Here is a 20,497-nt window from a genome sequence, read left to right as displayed (position 1 = left end):
GCGTCATCGTCACACCACACAGCGGCACCCAGACGGCTATCCGCTATCAACGACGAGAAGTGTTTTTCTGCTGTCTGCTGCTTCCCCCGACTACATGCCAGCTGTCCGATGGTGTGACGTGTAGAAACAGATCGCTGAGCTAATACCGGATATCCGACGCCGTCCGCTAGTCCCCGCCGAAGAACGTCTGGTGCAGTTTCAGCCCTCGGATCCTCGCCGGCGCAAGCTCGCTGACGCGCCGCAACGCCTTCAGTCCATGATGTTTCCGCCGCGCTGTTGCCCATGATGTAGCAGTTTGAGAGATCTGGAGTCAAACACCATCAAGAACTGCAAATACAGCATCCATCCCGTCAGATTTCGTCCGCATCAAAAACTGTATCTACCGCATCAATTTCGTCCGATCCGGCCTCTTCGCCGTCGTCAGATCCGGCGCCAACAACTGCATCTACAACATCTCTTCCGTCCGATCCGGCCTCTTCGCCGCCGTCCGACCCTCCCTCGTTGACGCAGTCAGCTCCGGCCTCTCCGCCGCCGTCAGATCCGGCGTTAACAACTGCATCTATTGCATCCTTTCTGTGCGATCCGGCCTCTTCTCCGCCATCAAATACGGCGTCATCAACTGAACCTACAGCATTACTATCAGAATCAGAGAGCTCCATTGCTTTCGCTTTTTGATTTCAATTGATGTTTGCAATGGTTTTCTGTTAATGAAACTGATCATGCTTGGATATCAATGTTTACTAGAATGGATAATTGTCTGACCAATGGTTATTGGAGTTGAAGTAATTGTGGAGTGGTTAAGAGTTTTTTTCATTGAACGGAGAGGATGAGTCGTGAGGAGGTTTGGAGGGTGGTGAGGAGAATGGGGCACGAGAGGAACAGAGCAGAAGGCAGGAGAATGGGGCACGAGAGGACCAGAGCAGTAGGCAATGTGGTGTATCAACGGAGCAATAACTTTCATAGGCAGACGAAGTCTTGGAGGAGTGGAGCTGATCGATACACTGGTGAGGTTAAACCTCTTTCGAGATCACAGAGAGTTACATTCTTCTTCAACAACATTCCCGAAGATTGCAGCTTTGATTTCTTGAGAAGGAAGTTTGGAGCCATTCGCGTACCGACTGACATTTTCTGTCCCAATAAGAGAGATAAAAAAGGGAAGCCTTTTGGCTTTGTCCGATTCGAAGGTGTCGAGGATACGGAAGGTCTGCTTGAACAGTTGAATCAACTTTGGATTGGAAGCTACAAAATTAGGGTTTTTAAACCAAGGTTTGAGAGGGTGGTGAGGGATGAAGAAAAAAAGGGGTTCGACGCAAAAAGATTTACTGGAAAGAAACCGGAATGCTTCCAATTTTTGGATTCTGCAAAGAAAAAGCCTGGAGTTTCCTTTAAAGAAGTTCTCACTGGAGTCTCTAAAGGAGAAACCTGCACAAGAGAAAAACTACAATTCAAAACTTCGGAGGAGGATTCAAAGTGGCTTGAAGGAACATTCACAGGTTTCATCAAAGATGATTTCTCCTGGGATGAAATCAAAGAAGAAATCAACAGCGAATGTGCCGGGAAACTGAAAGTTTCGACGATGGGGGGAAGTTTGGTGCTCATCCGAAGTATTTGTGAATTGCCAACACAAGAAGTTCTCACGGAGTTGGATGAATGGAGTGACTTCTGGTTTCTTTGGAAGAGGAAATGGAACTTCGTGGATGTGCACCAACAGCGAGCTATTTGGACGAGATGGATTGGGATCCCGCTTCATGCATGGAACTCTCGTTTCTTTGATTCGGTGACGGCAAACTTTGGGCGGGTTTTGAAAATTCACGAACTGACGAAAGAAAGAGAGAAATTGGACGAAGCTTTGATCCAAATCTCTACAGGTCTCAAATCCATTGACCAAGTATTGGAGTGCTGCATTGATGGAGCTAGTTTCACACTTCGCATTGAAGAAATTCAGGATAACCCACTCTCGTCCTTGTTCGGAGAACCGAATTTAGATGAGTCGGAATCGGAATCGGATTCAGGATGGTCGGATGGAGCGGAGTCTATGGATCCAGCTATCGCTACCATCGGAATGATGGACGACATCGGTGTGAGAGATGGAGACGTTTCGGTTCTCCAAGAATTGAACTCTTCGATTCCTTCGCAAGACGTTTCGGTTTTCCAAGAATTGAACTCTTCGATTCCTTCACAACAAACAGTTCCAGAAACGTCAGTCGAGGTTACCAATCATGATGAGACAACGTTGGGAGGCTCGAGATTACTTTTGAATGTGGTTGTTGCCGAAGGTTTAGGCCAGTCTTCTTGCAGGGCCGAGCAGGAGGATTGCCCTCCTTTGGGCTGAAAACTCAAAGGTCCAAGATAAAATCCCAAGTGAAAACTTATTGGAGTACCCTTGTGGGCCTGTCGAAAACTTTTGTGAGGTACCTCTTCCTTGCCCACGGTTCCTGCTGTGAGAGAAAAGGAAACATTCTTCTACAAGGGGGAACTTCTTTCCTTGCCCACGGTTCCTGCTGTGAGAGAAAAGGAAACCATTCTTCTACAAGGGGGAACTGACGATCTGGAAGATAACAGTGACAGTCTTGACGTGACCGAAAAGGATGTTTCTTCGGGCTCCCAAGCAGGGGAAGCGAGGCTGCCTTCCAACAAGAAAAGGGCTGATCCCAAATGCACAAAAGGAAAAAAAGGTAAAAGGAAAAAGAAGAATAGAGCGAAAGAGAAGGAGAATTGGGGGCGTTTCATCTCTGAAATAGAACCACTAAATGGGAGAGGGGAGGAGGCCGCAAGGAAGGAAGACGCTGGGGAGAGTCAAAAAGGGGTGCTTTCGACAGAGGATGGGGGAATTTCAGGACAGAAAATTTGGGACTTTGGGAAGAAGTTAGGGCTTTCAAGTCAGACAGAAGAAGAGGAGATTGTCCGCCAAATCGAGATGCAAGGTAACTTCCTTTCCTTCAATAATGCTGGGAGTCAGATGAATTGTCCATGAATTTACTGTCATACAACATTAGGGGCTTGGGGAGCATTGCGAAACAGCGAGATGTTAGTGAACTTGTAAGAGGGCATAAGATTGACATTTGTTGTTTACAAGAGACAAAAATGGAGACTTTTAGTGATGTTTTTTGTAATTCTTGGTGGGGATTTAATAACACAGATAAGGCAATCAGGAACTCTGAGGGGAGAGCTGGGGGAATTGTGTGTTTATGGAATAGGGAGGTGTTCGAAGCATCTAGTTCTTGGGATTTACCGGGGGCCGTGGTTGTTAACGGTAGGTATAAGGAGGGCGGTCTCTTGTGCTGCTTTATCAATGTTTATGCGCCAACTGAATCAAATGAAAAGAGGATTCTCTGGGATGCAATTGGTTCTATTGTTGAACAGAATGCGGATCGAAGTGTGTGTATTTTGGGAGATTTTAACGCCGTCAGGAGAAGAGAAGAGAGGGTGGGCAGCGGGGAGACGTTTCGAGCGTCGGATGCAAGGTTTTTCGAGGAATTTATTAGGGGAAACGATCTGAAGGAAATTCATACACAAGGTCGAAAGTACACTTGGTACAAGCCCAATGGCAAATGCAAGAGCAAGATCGATCGTTTCCTTGTTAACGAAACTTGGATGCTTAATTGGGAAGGAAGTTCTGCACGTGGTCTTCAGCGTTCGATCTCGGATCACTGTCCGATTGTTCTCACTACTAGAACGGAGGATTGGGGACCAAGACCTTTTAGGTTCCTAAATGCTTGGACGAATCACCCGGAGTTTGAGGAGGTTGTAAAGAAAGTGTGGACGGGGACTGACTGTCAGGGATGGAGCTTTTTCGTGGTTAAGGAGAAATTGAAGAAACTTCGCGAGGCTTTAAAAGTTTGGAATCGCACATCATTTGGTGAGATTGATTCTAAAATTCACGAATTAAAGAAGGAGTTACAACAGAAAGATGAGCTTGATGAGCAGAGTTCTTTAGGCGAAGTGGATGTTATCAGAAGAAATGAGCTTCAAGCTCTCCTTTCCCTTCAGCTGAAGCATAAGCAGATGACTTTACAACAGAAGGCTAAACAGAAATGGCTTAAGGAGGGAGATGTAAATTCTGGCTTCTTCCATAAGGCGATTAAAGGGAGGCGGTTGAAGAATGACATAGGCGGACTGATCTTTGATAACTCATGGATCTCCAAACCGGAAGAGGTAAAAGCTAGGGTGAGAAATCATTTTGAAACCTTTTTCAAGCGGAAAGATAGACAGATGCCTGTTATTCCCATTGACTTTGTGAGAAGGAAAATCTCTGATGAGGAGAGAAATTGGCTGATTAGAGGTTTCGAACCTGAAGAAGTTAAAGAAGCGGTCTGGAGGTGCTCTGGCGATAAGAGTCCAGGACCTGATGGCTTTAACTTTTCATTCTGGAGATCGGCTTGGCATGTGGTTAAGGAGGATATCCTCCAGGTCTTGAAGGACTTCCACGCGAACGGTAAAATTCCTAAAGGAGGTAATGCTTCTTTCATCGTTTTAATACCGAAGAAAGAAGGGGCTGATTCTTTGAACGAATTTCGCCCAATATCGCTCATTACCAGCTTGTATAAAATCATTGCCAAGATCTTGGCGGGGAGACTGACGAAGGTGATGGGGTCGATCATCTCTGATAATCAAAGCGCTTTCGTTAAAGGCCGATTCATTCTCGATGGGGCGGTCATTTTGAATGAAGTTGTGGTTGAGTCAAAAAAGAAGCGACGAGGCCGGATCTTCTTTAAGATTGACTTTGCCAAAGCTTTCGATTCAGTTCAATGGGACTTTTTGGATACTTTGCTTGACAGAATGAACTTCGATGGGATTTGGAGGAAATGGATTCAAGGGTGTCTACAGTCAGCCACGGCAAGTGTCCTTGTCAACGGGTCATCAACGGGAGATTTCAAAATGGAGAGAGGCTTGCGACAGGGCGACCCGATGTCTCCCTTCTTGTTCCTCATTGTTGCGGAAGGGTTGAATGCGCTCGTTGAGAGAGCATTGGAACGACAGTTATTGTTTCCTATTAAGATTGGTAAGGATGAAGTGCCGATTACACACCTCCAGTACGCGGATGACACCTTATTTATTTTAGAGGCTGATGAACGTAATGTGGAATCACTGAAAAGTCTGTTACTTCTCTTTCATTTTGTATCGGGTCTTGCTGTCAACTTCGCGAAGAGCAGCCTGATGACGGTGGGAGTGAATGAGTCAGTCGAGAGGACATGGGCTTCGTTTCTCCATTGCAAGATTGGTTCCTTCCCGTCTCTTTACTTGGGAACCAAAATTGGAGGCCGAAGCAATGGTGTTAGCGAGTGGAAGTTCTTGGTGGATAAAGTCTCAAACAAAATTGCAAGCTGGAGAAAAAGACCTCTTTCTTTGGCAGGGAGGATCACTCTTGTTAAATCGGTGCTTCAATCGATTCCGGTTTATCAACTGGCATACGCTTTCATTCCCAAGACTGTGATCAAGAATCTCAATTCCTTGTTCTCCAGATTTCTGTGGGGTGGAGGCTCTCAGTCGGGAAGAATCACCTGGTTTAAATGGAGCTCCTTGTGTTCCAATAAGAAAACAGGAGGTCTTGGGTTTCGGGACGTGGAATGGTTTAATCATGTTCTGTTAATTAAATGGCTTTGGAGATTTTTGGTGGATGGGGGAGCTTTGTGGGCGAGAGTGATTAAATCTATTTATGGGGAACTTGTCTGGGGCGAAGAGGGGGATTGCTCGGTGGTGGGAAGAAGTGGGCAGTTGGGGTGGTGGGCGAAAATTGTGGAGAAAGGGGGAGGAAGGGACGATAGATGGTTAATTGATCACCTACAACACCGTCTCGGGGATGGGATGAATACAATGTTCTGGGAGGACGTGTGGGCTGTTAACAAACCTCTCAAGTTCTTTTTCCCGAGATTGTATAACTTGTGTTCGAATAAGAAAGGCCTCGTTGGAGATAGTGGGTTTTGGGAAGGAGAAGAGTGGGTGTGGTCGGTGAATTGGAGGAGGGCTTTAAGGGAAAGGGAGACTAGACAGGTGGAGGAACTTTTGAGACTTGTTGCTGCTTTTGTCCCTTCTACAGGTTTAACTGATGGATGGAGTTGGAGGGCAACTACGGACGGTATATTCTCAACAAAGTCGGCTTATGATTTGGTGGCGGCTTCCAGAGAGGCGCAACAAACTCAACCGGCTGAGATGGCAATGATTTGGGAGGCTCCAACATCGCACAAAGCCAAGGTGACGGCGTGGAGATGTCTTAGAAATCGTTTGGCTACCTATGACAACTTGAGAAGACGACAAATTCAAATTAGCTGGGAAGAGAGAGGATGCAACGCCTGCGTTGCTGGAGAGGAGACGACGGAACATCTGTTTCTTCATTGCCCGAAAGTTGCGGCGGTGTGGGACCAAATCTTCCAATGGTTACACATCAAAACGGCAAATCCAAGAGGTACTCTACATCACTACACTTCCTTCATCTCTGCTGCCAAAAAGAAGAAAGGAAGAAGATTGCTAAATGCGTTATGGGTAGGAACTGTTTGGACGCTGTGGGAAAAAAGAAACGAGAGTCGTTTTCAAGGAAAGATTTGGGATATTGAGAGACTTGTTTTACAGATCAAGGGTAGACTTTGGAGTTGGAATGAGGTTTATAAAGTTTTAGAGTTGATAATACCTTTCACCATGTGGTGCTCAAAGGGTTTCAATCTTTCCTTCTTGTTTTAATTGGCATCCCTGGTGCCTTGCTTTTAATCTCAATAAAATATTTAATTTTACTGATCAAAAAAAAAAAAAAAATAGTAGCACTACTCCCTGCATTAATCCATTGCCATCTCAAGTCTAAGAAGCTTCAAAAAAGGCAGTCTCATTCAAAAAGATCATTTTTTTTATTATCACAAGTCTACATCTCCTGTACAACCCCACAACTACACAAGATACACCTCTAACAGCATATGAAGAAGCATTGTAAACCAACGATATAGCAAGGTCATAAGCAGGAAAATTTCACAAGGTTTAAGCTGCAAACCTCAGCTACACGACGTAGACAACGTGGGAAAGCTTCCCATCATCGAAAGGCAGCCGGATATACTCCTGCGCGAGCTCCTCCGCAATCTCAAAGGCAAGCTCCCCCTGCAAAGCCTTGCAATACATAAACAGCACAGCAGTAGCCGCCACACTGTAGAGCAACATAATCGTCATAAACCCCGTGTATACGACGGCCTGAAACACGAATGCCCAGCTAATCCAGTCCCTGCTGCTCAATCCGCCCGCGGTGGGCACCACCGTCGAGCACAGCAAGCCCAAGAAGCCAAGCAGCGATTCAAACAACAGAATCAAGCAAAGCGCCACGCCTCTCATCCCTCTCAATAAGTACTTAATGAGGCTGAGGAAAACATATGACCATATACTTGGTCGAAAGTATAGTTTCCATACAATAGAAGTGTATCTAAACCATACAAGCCTGATGATCAAACATGCACTCAGCCCATTTAGCTGAAGATGTTGCTGCAAATGTAAAATCATCAACCATATAAAATCACAGACACCAGAAAGTCCAAAACATCAAGGCAAAAGGGTACTTATTATTTCAGAACATATGAACACAAGAACTCAGCATAACTTTTATCAGTAACTGACCATTACACCCCCACACAAAGTTCAGTATATAAAATTAGAAGTAGTAAAATAAATAGAAGATTCAAGAAAAACGATTAAGAGACAAATCTTTATACCTCACTTTCTATTAGCAACTGGCCCAGTGCATTCGGAAGATAAGGAAATATTGAAGGTCCTAGAGTGTCCACCATACGATGAATGAAAGAGGTAACCTAGAAAAAAATGTGTCGTTAGATAGAGTTTGGAATATGGCCATCAAGTGGAGAGATCTGCAATTCTTACCTTACTTCGCAGGGGTTCTACCTTTGGGAAGACAACAAGAATTTGCAGGAGAATATCCAAAGTCTAGAATAAATAACAAGTCATCAGTATGTGCAAAATGAATATTGTGCAAAATGAATATTGCAACTGGCACTATTCAACAATGAAAAATATGCAGTTGGAAAAACTTTCCCCCCTTTAACTCTAATGAAGTTTAATTATGAAAGTCAGGAAGCAGAACTTTAACTTCATCAGAAACAACTCAAGGGAATTTAGAACCTCTAATTCTTGAATCAAAAATTTGCACATTTTAATAGTAATAAAAACCATTCTCCTGTAAAGGAAGTACCGTGTCATTTCCCAGGTTAGACAATAAACGGTATATAAATTATTTTATCAGTTCTTACCCAGCTCAGCAAACAACGTAATATCTTTCTGTTCCTGTCATGATGTTGGACGTTGTTCCCAACACCCTCACCAATCTGCTGCATTAGAAACTCCAGCACCGTAGGAGTTTGTGCAAGAAGCTGCACCACCAAAAGTACATTCTATCATGAACAAATAACTGGAACGCAATCCCCAGACAAGGAAAAATCCAGTGAAGTTGCATGAATCAGATTGCAAAACCTCTTGTCCATACTCTTTACGTCGAGCAGAGGTTACACGGAAATCACCATTTTGATCTTCAATGATTTCAGGCAAGACTGTCAGCATCTCCAAAACAGCGGCATTTCCATTATCTTGGCTCTGTAAATTCTGCAGGCTGTAGAAGAGCTTCTCGATGGGCTTGCCATGCTCTGCGGCGTGAAGTATAAGGGTCGATATTGCGAGGCATATTTGGGTTAGGAGCTGTTTCGGTTCAAACAAAAGAAGTTGAGTGCAAATGAGTTCACTGATGGAAGAAACACCAATCCGAGAGAGAAGGAATGGACATAAATGACAAGAAACACAAGTCACTTGACCTAATGCAAATACCAAAACCAATCATATGCATTGAATTCAATAAATCAGAAGCAAATTCAGAAAATTTCAAGATCATCTAAGCAAGCATCAAAGAATAAAAAAGTTTCAGTCTCCATTTCAAGAATATTTCAATTTCAATTTTCAACTAAATAGGATCAAAGCATATACCTAGATAAATCTTCATGAGCAGCCAACCACGGTTCAGCCATGGACGCCCCAAATCCATGAGCAATCTGCATCCTTCTCCCATCTCCTCCGACTCCACCCAACTTGTTCCCCAATCAATTTTTCTCCAAGCTTCAGAAAATCTCAACCAACCCATCACCAATCTGAAAAATAATCCAAACAGATCTAAAATACTTCAAAAACAGATGCAGGTATCCACCAAACTTTAATGAACAAAGTAAGTTGTCATTGGCATCAATCAATTTGAAGAAATTAGCAATTTCTTTGCCATTGGGACATCCATATAGTTGGAGCCACTCACTTACACCTATTCTAAATCGACGGTGAACTGTGGAATCGGAGGAGAGGTTGACCGAATCTGAAAATTTGGGGATTTCTTAAAAAAAATTAGGGCTTTTGTTTTCCAGTGGGAATTGGGAAAAATGAGAGACGACATAGAAAGGGAAAGCTTACCAGCGGTGGCCTCACCGAAAGCTCACGGCCGAAACGACAGATAGAGGATGAGAGGAGAATTAGGGCTTTCCCCCTTTCCTGCCTCGATTGTGTGGAGTTGAGAAGAGAACCGGCCGTAGAACACCATCGGCTCGCCGATCCTCGGACCACCAGCAACGATGGGCGGGTTCTAGGTCGCGCAGCTCGCCGATCTCCCTGAGATGGCGACAACTGGGTTGTACCGAACAGAGAAGAACTAGGGCTCGACCTTTGCCCTAGCTAGGCGAGGTCGCGGCGACCGATGTCGCCGGAAGAGGGCGAATAGCTACCATTCGCCGGAACTTGCCTCGGCACGGCGGCGACTATCTCTCAAAGAGGGAGAGATCGCGAAGAGAGAGAGAGATTTGGGGAGGAGAATCGAGTTTGAGAGATAGTACAATTTTACAATATTTTTAAATTATTTAATTAATAAATTAATTATGAAAATAAAAAATTAAATGAAATAATCGCATACATAACACTTTGTCTTAACGGTTTCAATAATCGTTATGTAAGAGTTCAAAAATACGCACATAGATAACGGTCCGCTTAACGGTTTGTAATACCGTTATGTATGTACCTAATAGATAACACAAAAACATAACGAATTAATTGAAACCGTTATCTATGCATATAGACAACACTACATAGATAACGGATTTTTGCAAAACCGTTATCTATTCCTAAAAGTGCGCTCATACATAACGGTTTTTGAAAAAAACCGTTATCTATGCACTGTTATGTATGTAAACTTTTGTAGTAGTGTGACTTTAATTGAATTTAATTCTATCAATTCTTGTTTCCTAGATAATGATAATGTCATTAGACTCATTACCATATAATATGCTTCTCGATATATCTTAGCAACTTTTGTGTTTTTTTCTTGCAAAATGGCTTATTACATTAATGCTTACGTGCAATTTAGAATTTATTTTACGTGTTTATCCTTTGGTCGCATTTTTTTTTTTTGATCAGGCAAAGTCATGTTAGATGTTAGTAGTTAGTTCCCCCCATCCACTCCAAGAACCACCTTTGGTCGCATTAGCATATCTTTCTTTAATTGAGGCCACTTTTTATCCTTTTTTTACCTATACTTGATAATTAGTTAGTGTCTTCATATGTATTTTCATAGTCCGGTGATTTTATTTGATTATATATCAAACAAAGCTCAAACTGAAAACTCAAACTTATACTGCAAAATTATATATACATTTGACTTGTGGTTTAATATTCGAAATGGCGCATTGGTCACATTGCAACGTAGTAATTTTTATCGAAGTCGGAATCAATATGCATGAGACTAAATTCATGACAAGTAATTGGTGATCGAACCAAAAAACAGTAACCAATAGATCTCAATATTTTATAATGTATATTAGTCTGTCCAAGACACCCACAAATCTTATCTTCGTAATAAAAATCCTTAAGATCAATCATATATATATATATATGCATTGATTCAAATGAGTTTAGGTGTTTATCATGTAAAATATGGACCATTTTCAATCTTTATATCGTGAATGTCTACGGCAGATTGATCACTTTGATGTACAAATTTATAATTCAGTGTTTAGATCCCCTAGATATAGCCAAAAAAACAAAATTGAATTAGTAACTTTTTACAGGCAATTCGTGATAGTATCATTGGGACGTGGTAAATACATTAAATTTAAGAGTGAATTCATATATGTATAACATTGAAAAGGGCAGTAGAGTTGGAATGAAGCACGTAATAAAGAAGAATATATGCCAGCTAAGCAGCATATATATAAATTGTAGTTTGAAAAATCCATGCAACCTCTGATTTTGATGTACGTGACTAGACCCTTCATTCTAATTGATATATACTATATTTATTCATCATTTTCTCTTTTCCACATAATTGAAGTTCATCTCAAGAACTATATATTTGTAGAAAGGTATTGATTTGATGAAGATTCTATAAGTGCAATGCGAGAATTTAATTAAATTAAGTTGATCGGTGTAACACCCCGATTTTTCCTAATAGGATTTCCCGATAATACTTGAACTTAGAATATTATTTAAGTGAATTCTCGCCCGGATAAAATTTTTGTTGAAAAACAAAAAAGGGTATTTCTTTTAATGAAAGATTTTATTAAATTTTACCAAGAGAGATTAAATGCAAATACGTGACTATGTGAATATATTTCATATTACATTTTTTTTTTCATTTACTTTTAATTTGAATTGGACCTAAATAGAATTATTATACTAACTTATCTAGCTTGGGTCTTACTTATTTTTGAATTAAGATTATGTGTATTTTATAAGCCCATTTTGATCCATAAATTTTTTTAATTCATGTCAGCCCACATGCCTTATTAAATTTTGTGGATTTTTAACTTTTGTTTTTGTAGAGAGATTTATGTGTTACTTTGGCAGCAGCCACTTGTCCATAGTCATCAAAAATTCAACCACGTTTCACTCTACCATTCACCACTTCTTAAGCCAATCATCTTACATGCAAATTTTCCTTTCCACAATAAACTTGCCAAAACTCAAAGATCAGATCATTCACAGAAAATACAATTATCATCAGCTTTCTTTCCTCTCCAAAAATTCATTCAAATCACAAGCATCCCTTCAAGGAAGTTCTGTCCCGAAAAGCAAATCTGTTACACCATACATCACAAAAACAAAGAACACATGCTGTAAGTATATATATTTCTCAAGTGTTTTGCCCATTTCATAAGAAAAGATTGAATTTTTGCATAAGAAAAGACTGAATTTTGCATAAGAAAAGATTACAATTTTTCCTTCACCTTTTCAAAGAAATTAGAAGGTTAGAATGAGATAGGGGTTTTGAGGTTTTTGGGGAGGGGTGTTGGCCGGCGGTTTTAGCCGGAGAAGCAGAGCAGCATCGGCTGCTCGGCGTGGCAGGAGGAGGCGGTGCCGGTGTTGCTGCTGCTGCTGTGCTGTGCTGTTGTCGGACGGAGCGAGGGCGACGGCGTCGCCGGATCTGGAGGAAATGAGAGGCAGCGGCGCTGCTCCGTGCAGGGACGGCGAAGGCAGCTGCTGCTGCCGGTCGAGAGGGAGAATCGGAGGTGGTGGTGGCGAGGACGGCGGCGCGGCGGTCCTTCGGGGTGCTGCTGCTCGCCCGGCCGAGAGGAAGAAAGAAGAGAAGGCAGCAGTGCTGCTGCGGTCGCCACGGCGGCGCTGTTGTTCCCGGAGCGGCTGCCCGCCGCGAGCAAGAGGAGAAGAGAGGGAGCGACGCCGCTGCTGCCGTGCTGCTGTCGACGCGGCGCCGGCGGTGGCTTCCCCTGCCGTCGACGGAGAAGAGGAAAAAATGAGAGGAGAGAGAGAGGGCTGGGGGAAGAGAGAGAGAGAGAGGAGAAGAGAGAGGGCTGAGGGAAGACAGAGAGAGGTCGAAGGGAAGGAGAGAGGAGGCGGAGCCGCTGGCCTCCGGGGACGGCGCCGCCGTCCGGTGGCGACGGCAGAAGGGCGCAGAGAGGGTGGGGAGTGAGCGGCAGAGAGAGAGAGGAGGGTGCGTGAGTTGTATGTGTGTGTTGGGGTGTGAGAGTTAAATTAGGGATTTAAGGGAGAGATAGGGAAGTTGGGCTCAAGGATGGGCTAAAGCTTTAATTTAGTATTGGGCTGGAAAGTTGGGCTAATATTATTAAAATTGAGTTGGGTTTTATTTTAAGGTTTTGGGCTAATTTATTTCTTTAAATCAGCCTTTACTCAAATATCTTTAATTAGTTGAGTAATTTGGATAATGATTTAATGGTCTAATTATTTAATTAGACTCTATAATTTGAGTTTTGATCAATTATTTTACGCATAGATTAAGTGTGTTTATTTATGAGAATTAAAACACGAACTGATTTTGCATACTATGATGCAATTATAGTATTTTTATAAATTGATTTTGTCCAAGACTTTTAATTGAGTTTTGAAAATCCGGGCGCAGAATATTAAGATTTAGCAGCTTTGTAGAATCGTTAGTTCATACGATATTTTGAGACCTATTAAGATTAGATTGTCTTGTAGGTCCACTTGAGAGAAGGAATTAGCATTGCTTTTACAAGAAGAGAATTGTACATCTTTTATCTACGAGCTTGTTCTATCAAGGTGGGTTTTATTTTCCAAAGTATGCTTTGAGTTATTGAACTCTACTTGTATTATGCAAACGCAAATGAATATCCATGTTAAAATGTTTCTTATATCTCTATTGTTTAAAGTGCTCCTATGTTATCTAACGATCGGGTCCTAGCCGGCGTAGCGATTGGATCGCCCCGGTTAGGATTGTGTACACACAAGGGGGTATTGTGGGCTGCTCCCACTTGCCTCAGACTGTCAGACTTGGGCTGCTCCCATTTCTGAAACATGCATGGTAGTGGACCTCTGTGGGCTGCTCCCACAAGTTCACATAATAGGTGAAGCACCAATAGAGAGAAGACTGAAAATGGATCCACAAATTTATTTTAAGTATGCATGGAATGCTTCCAAATATTTCTATGTTATACTGTTCATAGCATGGATTATTCTTTTAAATGGATTTTCAAATGGCTAAACCCACTGAGTATATTAGTACTCAGCCCTGCAATTGTTTTCAAAACCTTTTGCAGGTTGAGCGGCAAGTGGTGTCGTGCGAGGCTGAGGGAGGATGTTGCTGTAGTTTCATATAATAATTTCCGCTGCCGTAATATTCACTTAGGTGGATATCTTTTGAGAATGACTCTTTAAATATTCTTAGCCTAATTATTATGAACTCTTTTGGCAATCGCATTTCTAGCAATTGAATCTCGCATATACGAATGTCTAGTATGAAGTGTTATCTTGTTGCCTCAGACCTCCGAACTTTTGATCCTGGTTGGGAAGATTTCTATCTCAATTGTTGTATTTATTATCCTTCAATTGCGGCACTCCTTTATTAACAATGTATTACCTAAATCTAAAAACATATCTCCCATTTTATTCTAACAAAGTCTAGCAAATCCCCTTAAGTAGCCGTTTCTTATTCTCCCGGGGTCGGGTTGTCACAGATGGTATCAGAGCAAAAGTTCTTGGCTCTGAGACCACAAGTTCATTTATGTTGAGTCTAGGATAGCATCTCTAGACTTCTAAAAGTTTATACATCAACTCTCAGCTCGTCGTCACACTGCCCTCAACCAAGGTACGTTAATCATGTTTTCAAAATGTTTACTGAAATGCATGCACCAAATGAATATGTTATAGAACATGTTAAGATTGAATATGCATTGAGATGGAACATGCATTATGATTGAACTTGCATTGAGATGAACATGTATTGAGACTGAATATGCATAGAGACGGGACATGCATTGAGACTGAACATGCACTGAGACAAGACATGCATTGAGACGGAACATGTATTGAGACTGAACATGCATTGAAACATAGCATGTATTGAAACTATAAACGCATTGAGGCTGAACATGCATTGAGATAGAATATACATGCTGAGACTGAACATGCAATAAGAATTAATGTGTTTTAAGATTGAATGTATTGATATGAATTGTGACTGAACATACACTGAAGCGGATCATGTATGGAGACGTCCGTACACTGAAACGCAACATGTATGGAACCTTAACCTATATTGAGACTAAACATGAATTTAAGATTGAAAACATTTTTATCATGCAAGACTATGTGCTAACTTGATTTTAATAAGCAAATGTTGCATAACTGCATGATATACAATTTATTACCATGAGATGATTCAACCACTATGTGTTATTACAATTTTAGTTAGGTTATGAACCTAGAAAGGATATGATGACAGACTATAGTCGCTTAGTGAACTGATGAAGGATGTCTTTAGATTTTTATGATCAGAGGATTTTAGAGGACATGAACAGACTAGAAATAGAAAGAACTATACATTGAAAGCACTGAACATAGACAGAGAGAACATAGAAAGTATAGAATGACATAACATAGAAAGATGATCAAGGAAGGGTAAACCATATATAGAAAGTCAGAATACGAAAGTTAGAATATCAAAGCACGATACATGAAAGGATGACTTGTAGACAACCAACGATCGTTTCAGACAATAGAAGGATCCTTATGTCACCAGTATCACGGATTTTTATTAGAAAGAATGAAGAAGGAGTTCAACATTATTAATTGAATACATAATGGCTGGAGAAGGAGAAAGAGGACCTAACCCTGAAGGACATGCGCCACGAATTATACCAGAGCGAAGTGTGGAAGAAAGGTTTCGCAAGCATAATCCACCAACTTTTGATGGGCTCGGTGATCCTCTGGATGCCGAGAGATGGGTAAGAGCTACTGAGAGGATACTCAACCACGTTGGCTGTGGGGATAGGGAGAAACTCACATGCGCAATTTTCCAACTCGTTGATGAGGCTGAATTCTGGTGGGAATCAGTGCGACGAACCTTGACCCCCGAGCAATGGGAGGTGTACACGTGGAATGATTTTAAAGAAAGATTATATGAAAAGTATATCCCTGGATGCTATAGGAAAAAGAAACAGGATGAGTTTTGGAATTTACGACAAGGAAGTATGACGGTCACAGAGTACGACCAAATGTTTAACCAGCTTTCGCGATATGCTCCCCATCTAGTTGACACAGATGAGAAATGTGCAGAAAAGTTTCGACAAGGTCTGCGGCTTGAGATAGCCGTTCCACTAGCAAGTCAGGGAGCGCTAACATATACTCAATCTTTGAGCAGGGCCCTAAACATCGAAGCAATACTACCAAAAGAAAAAGAGAGTGTGTTAGCACAAGCACCGACCCAAGACTATGGAAAAATGAAACGTAAATGGGAAGACGGAAATGAAGGAAACCTAGAAAAAAGAAAGCAACCATGGAGAGGAAATCGACAACAACAGCAAGGACATGCGGAAGGAAAGCCGTTATGTCCAACATGTCAGAAAAATCACTATGGTGAATGTAAGATAGGTTCCAACGACTGCTTTAGGTGCAAGCAACCAGGGCATTTCGCCAGAGACTGTCCAAACAATAATGAGAACATGAGAATTCCACAACCTCATAACTTTGCCCCTCAAGGACAGAATCAGGTACCAATTGGCAATGAACGACCAAATCAGAGACAACCTGGACGTGCTAAGGCTTATGCTCTTAACCAGCAACAAGCAGCCCAAGCACCTGAAGATTTAGAAGGTACAATCGTCATAAATTGACGTATCTGCTTTAACATCAAGAGCTTCACACTTTTATCTTTACATGCATGTTAAGTTTAAAGCCTATGGTGGTGGAAGCTTTCGAGATGATATATAGAGAATAATAAGGAAGCATGACACGTTAGTCATACTGGGATTCAAAAAAAAAAAATGAGAAGAGATTGATGGACATATTCGATCGAAAGATCAAAACTTTATGGGGCAAGCGGATTTATTCTGCCTTTATAGAATCACTACGAACGAGAAAGTATGTGTAGACTAGAAGTCGAGTTTGCTAGCCTAGGTATACCAAATTTCGAGGATGAAATTTTTTTTAGGGGGGAAGGATGTAACACCCCGATTTTTCCTAATAGGATTTCCCGATAATACTTGAACTTAGAATATTATTTAAGTGAATTCTCGCCCGGATAAATTTTTTGTTGAAAAACAAAAAAGGGTATTTCTTTTAATGAAAGATTTTATTAAATTTTACCAAGAGAGATTAAATGCAAATACGTGACTATGTGAATATATTTCATATTACATTTTTTTTTTCATTTACTTTTAATTTGAATTGGACCTAAATAGAATTATTATACTAACTTATCTAGTTTGGGTCTTACTTATTTTTGAATTAAGATTATGTGTATTTTATAAGCCCATTTTGATCCATAAATTTTTTTAATTCATGTCAGCCCACATGCCTCATTAAATTTTGTAGATTTTTAACTTTTGTTTTTGTAGAGAGATTTATGTGTTACTTTGGCAGCAGCCACTTGTCCATAGTCATCAAAAATTCAACCACGTTTCACTCTACCATTCACCACTTCTTAAGCCAATCATCTTACATGCAAATTTTCCTTTCCACAATAAACTTGCCAAAACTCAAAGATCAGATCATTCACAGAAAATACAATTATCATCAGCTTTCTTTCCTCTCCAAAAATTCATTCAAATCACAAGCATCCCTTCAAGGAAGTTCTGTCCCAAAAAGCAAATCTGTTACACCATACATCACAAAAACAAAGAACACATGTTGTAAGTATATATATTTCTCAAGTGTTTTGCCCATTTCATAAGAAAAGATTGAATTTTTGCATAAGAAAAAACTGAATTTTGCATAAGAAAAGATTACAATTTTTCCTTCACCTTTTCAAAGAAATTAGAAGGTTAGAATGAGATAGGGGTTTTGAGGTTTTTGGGGAGGGGTGTTGGCCGGCGGTTTTAGCCGGAGAAGCAGAGCAGCATCGGCTGCTCGGCGTGGCAGGAGAGGCGGTGCCGGTGCTGCTGCTGCTGCTGTGCTGTGCTGTTGTCGGACGGAGCGAGGGCAACGGCGTCGCCGGATCTGGAGGAAAGGAGAGGCAGCGGCGCTGCTCCGTGCAGGGACGGCGAAGGCAGCTGCTGCTGCCGGTCGAGAGGGAGAATCGGAGGTGGTGGTGGCGAGGACGGCGGCGCGACGGTCCTTCGGGGTGCTGCTGCTCGCCCGGCCGAGAGGAAGAAAGAAGAGAAGGCAGCAGTGCTGCTGCGGTCGCCGCGGCGGCGCTGTTGTTCCCGGAGCGGCTGCCCGCCGCGAGCAGGAGGAGAAGAGAGGGAGCGACGCCGCTGCTGCCGTGCTGCTGTCGACGCGGCACCGGCGGTGGCTTCCCCTGCCGTCGACGGAGAAGAGGAAGAAATGAGAGGAGAGAGAGAGGGCTGGGGGAAGAGAGAGAGAGAGAGGAGAAGAGAGAGGGCTGAGGGAAGACAGAGAGAGGTCGAAGGGAAGGAGAGAGGAGGCGGAGCCGCTGGCCTCCGGGGACGGCGCCGCCGTCCGGTGGCGACGGCAGGAGGGCGCAGAGAGGGTGGGGAGTGAGCGGCAGAGAGAGAGAGGAGGGTGCGTGAGTTGTATGTGTGTGTTGGGGTGTGAGAGTTAAATTAGGGATTTTAGGGAGAGATAAGGAAGTTGGGCTCAAGGATGGGCTAAAGCTTTAATTTAGTATTGGGCTGGAAAGTTGGGCTAATATTATTAAAATTGAGTTGGGTTTTATTTTAAGGTTTTGGGCTAATTTATTTCTTTAAATCAGCCTTTACTCAAATATCTTTAATTAGTTGAGTAATTTGGATAATGATTTAATGGTCTAATTATTTAATTAGACTCTATAATTTGAGTTTTGATCAATTATTTTACGCATAGATTAAGTGTGTTTATTTATGAGAATTAAAACACGAACTGATTTTGCATACTATGATGCAATTATAGTATTTTTATAAATTGATTTTGTCCAAGACTTTTAATTGAGTTTTGAAAATCCGGGCGCAGAATATTAAGATTTAGCAGCTTTGTAGAATCGTTAGTTCATACGATATTTTGAGACCTATTAAGATTAGATTGTCTTGTAGGTCCACTTGAGAGAAGGAATTAGCATTGCTTTTACAAGAAGAGAATTGTACATCTTTTATCTACGAGCTTGTTCTATCAAGGTGGGTTTTATTTTCCAAAGTATGCTTTGAGTTATTGAACTCTACTTGTATTATGCAAACGCAAATGAATATCCATGTTAAAATGTTTCTTATATCTCTATTGTTTAAAGTGCTCCTATGTTATCTAACGATCGGGTCCTAGCCGGCGTAGCGATTGGATCGCCCCGGTTAGGATTGTGTACACACAAGGGGGTATTGTGGGCTGCTCCCACTTGCCTCAGACTGTCAGACTTGGGCTGCTCCCATTTCTGAAACATGCATGGTAGTGGACCTCTGTGGGCTGCTCCCACAAGTTCACATAATAGGTGAAGCACCAATAGAGAGAAGACTGAAAATGGATCCACAAATTTATTTTAAGTATGCATGGAATGCTTCCAAATATTTCTATGTTATACTGTTCATAGCATGGATTATTCTTTTAAATGGATTTTCAAATGGCTAAACCCACTGAGTATATTAGTACTCAGCCCTGCAATTGTTTTCAAAACCTTTTGCAGGTTGAGCGGCAAGTGGTGTCGTGCGAGGCTGAGGGAGGATGTTGCTGTAGTTTCATATAATAATTTCCGCTGCCGTAATATTCACTTAGGTGGATATCTTTTGAGAATGACTCTTTAAATATTCTTAGCCTAATTATTATGAACTCTTTTGGCAATCGCATTTCTAGCAATTGAATCTCGCATATACGAATGTCTAGTATGAAGTGTTATCTTGTTGCCTCAGACCTCCGAACTTTTGATCCTGGTTGGGAAGATTTCTATCTCAATTGTTGTATTTATTATCCTTCAATTGCGGCACTCCTTTATTAACAATGTATTACCTAAATCTAAAAACATATCTCCCATTTTATTCTAACAAAGTCTAGCAAATCCCCTTAAGTAGCCGTTTCTTATTCTCCCGGGGTCGGGTTGTCACAATCGGTGTGTGAAAAGGCATGAAGATTCTAATTTGATCGATCGGTGCACTATATTGTGAAAATGTGCAAAACTGAACTTTTGGAAATTGAAAGAGGAAACTGGAGAAACAAAAAGATTAAGGTTTCAAACTCTTTGATCTCATAATAAATTTTAAATACGAATTGAGAAGCAACTTACATGCATGCCTAACATTAACAAAAAAGGTTAAAGAGAGAAAATTATGGTTTTAGATAATAACATAAATAAGCCCATTATCTTTTTAGTCAATCAATTGTTAGATAATAATAATAATAATAATAATAATAATAATAATAATAATAATAATAATAATAATAATAATAATAATAATAATAATAATAATAATAATAATAATGAGGGCATTAGTAATTATTAATTTAAAACCATGCACATATAAATGCATCCTTCCATTATAATGCAATTATTAGTAGCAGTAGCAGCCTTTCATTCGTGATGATGTAGGAATTCGAATCTAAATCTTGTATCATTTTTTTTTGAAGTTAAATCTTGTATCATTTC

General features: G+C 41.3%; 2 protein-coding genes across 4 annotated transcripts; one reads left to right on the top strand and one right to left on the bottom strand.

The window, feature by feature from the left end:
* Nucleotides 1-6,981: 6,981 nt before the first annotated feature.
* Nucleotides 6,982-9,076, bottom strand: LOC131026074 (uncharacterized). The gene is made up of 6 exons (XM_057955849.1): nt 8,959-9,076; nt 8,455-8,676; nt 8,235-8,354; nt 7,849-7,911; nt 7,683-7,778; nt 6,982-7,455 (listed from the first exon to the last, which is right to left on the bottom strand). Exons 2-6 carry the CDS (start codon nt 8,539-8,541, stop codon nt 6,982-6,984), a joined length of 840 nt encoding a protein of 279 aa, XP_057811832.1. The 5' UTR covers nt 8,542-8,676; nt 8,959-9,076.
* Nucleotides 9,077-11,980: 2,904 nt separating this feature from the next.
* LOC130987151 (uncharacterized) lies at nt 11,981-20,094 on the top strand. Of its 3 annotated transcripts, XM_057910790.1 has the most exons (5): nt 11,981-12,119; nt 13,459-13,539; nt 14,037-17,627; nt 18,966-19,046; nt 19,544-20,094. In XM_057910790.1, exon 3 carries the CDS (start codon nt 15,579-15,581, stop codon nt 16,608-16,610), a length of 1,032 nt encoding a protein of 343 aa, XP_057766773.1. In that variant the 5' UTR covers nt 11,981-12,119; nt 13,459-13,539; nt 14,037-15,578; the 3' UTR covers nt 16,611-17,627; nt 18,966-19,046; nt 19,544-20,094. The 3 variants fall into 3 exon arrangements, with proteins under 3 accessions (XP_057766773.1, XP_057766774.1, XP_057766775.1); XM_057910791.1 differs by lacking the exon at nt 18,966-19,046; XM_057910792.1 differs by lacking the exon at nt 13,459-13,539 and having other exon boundaries at nt 11,984-12,119.
* Nucleotides 20,095-20,497: the final 403 nt, after the last annotated feature.

Source organism: Salvia miltiorrhiza, chromosome 5 (genome assembly GCF_028751815.1).
Source record: "Salvia miltiorrhiza cultivar Shanhuang (shh) chromosome 5, IMPLAD_Smil_shh, whole genome shotgun sequence".
Taxonomy (NCBI): Eukaryota; Viridiplantae; Streptophyta; class Magnoliopsida; order Lamiales; family Lamiaceae; genus Salvia; species Salvia miltiorrhiza.
Note: the sequence above shows the minus strand (reverse complement) of the source record. Positions and strands in the feature narration are given on the sequence as shown.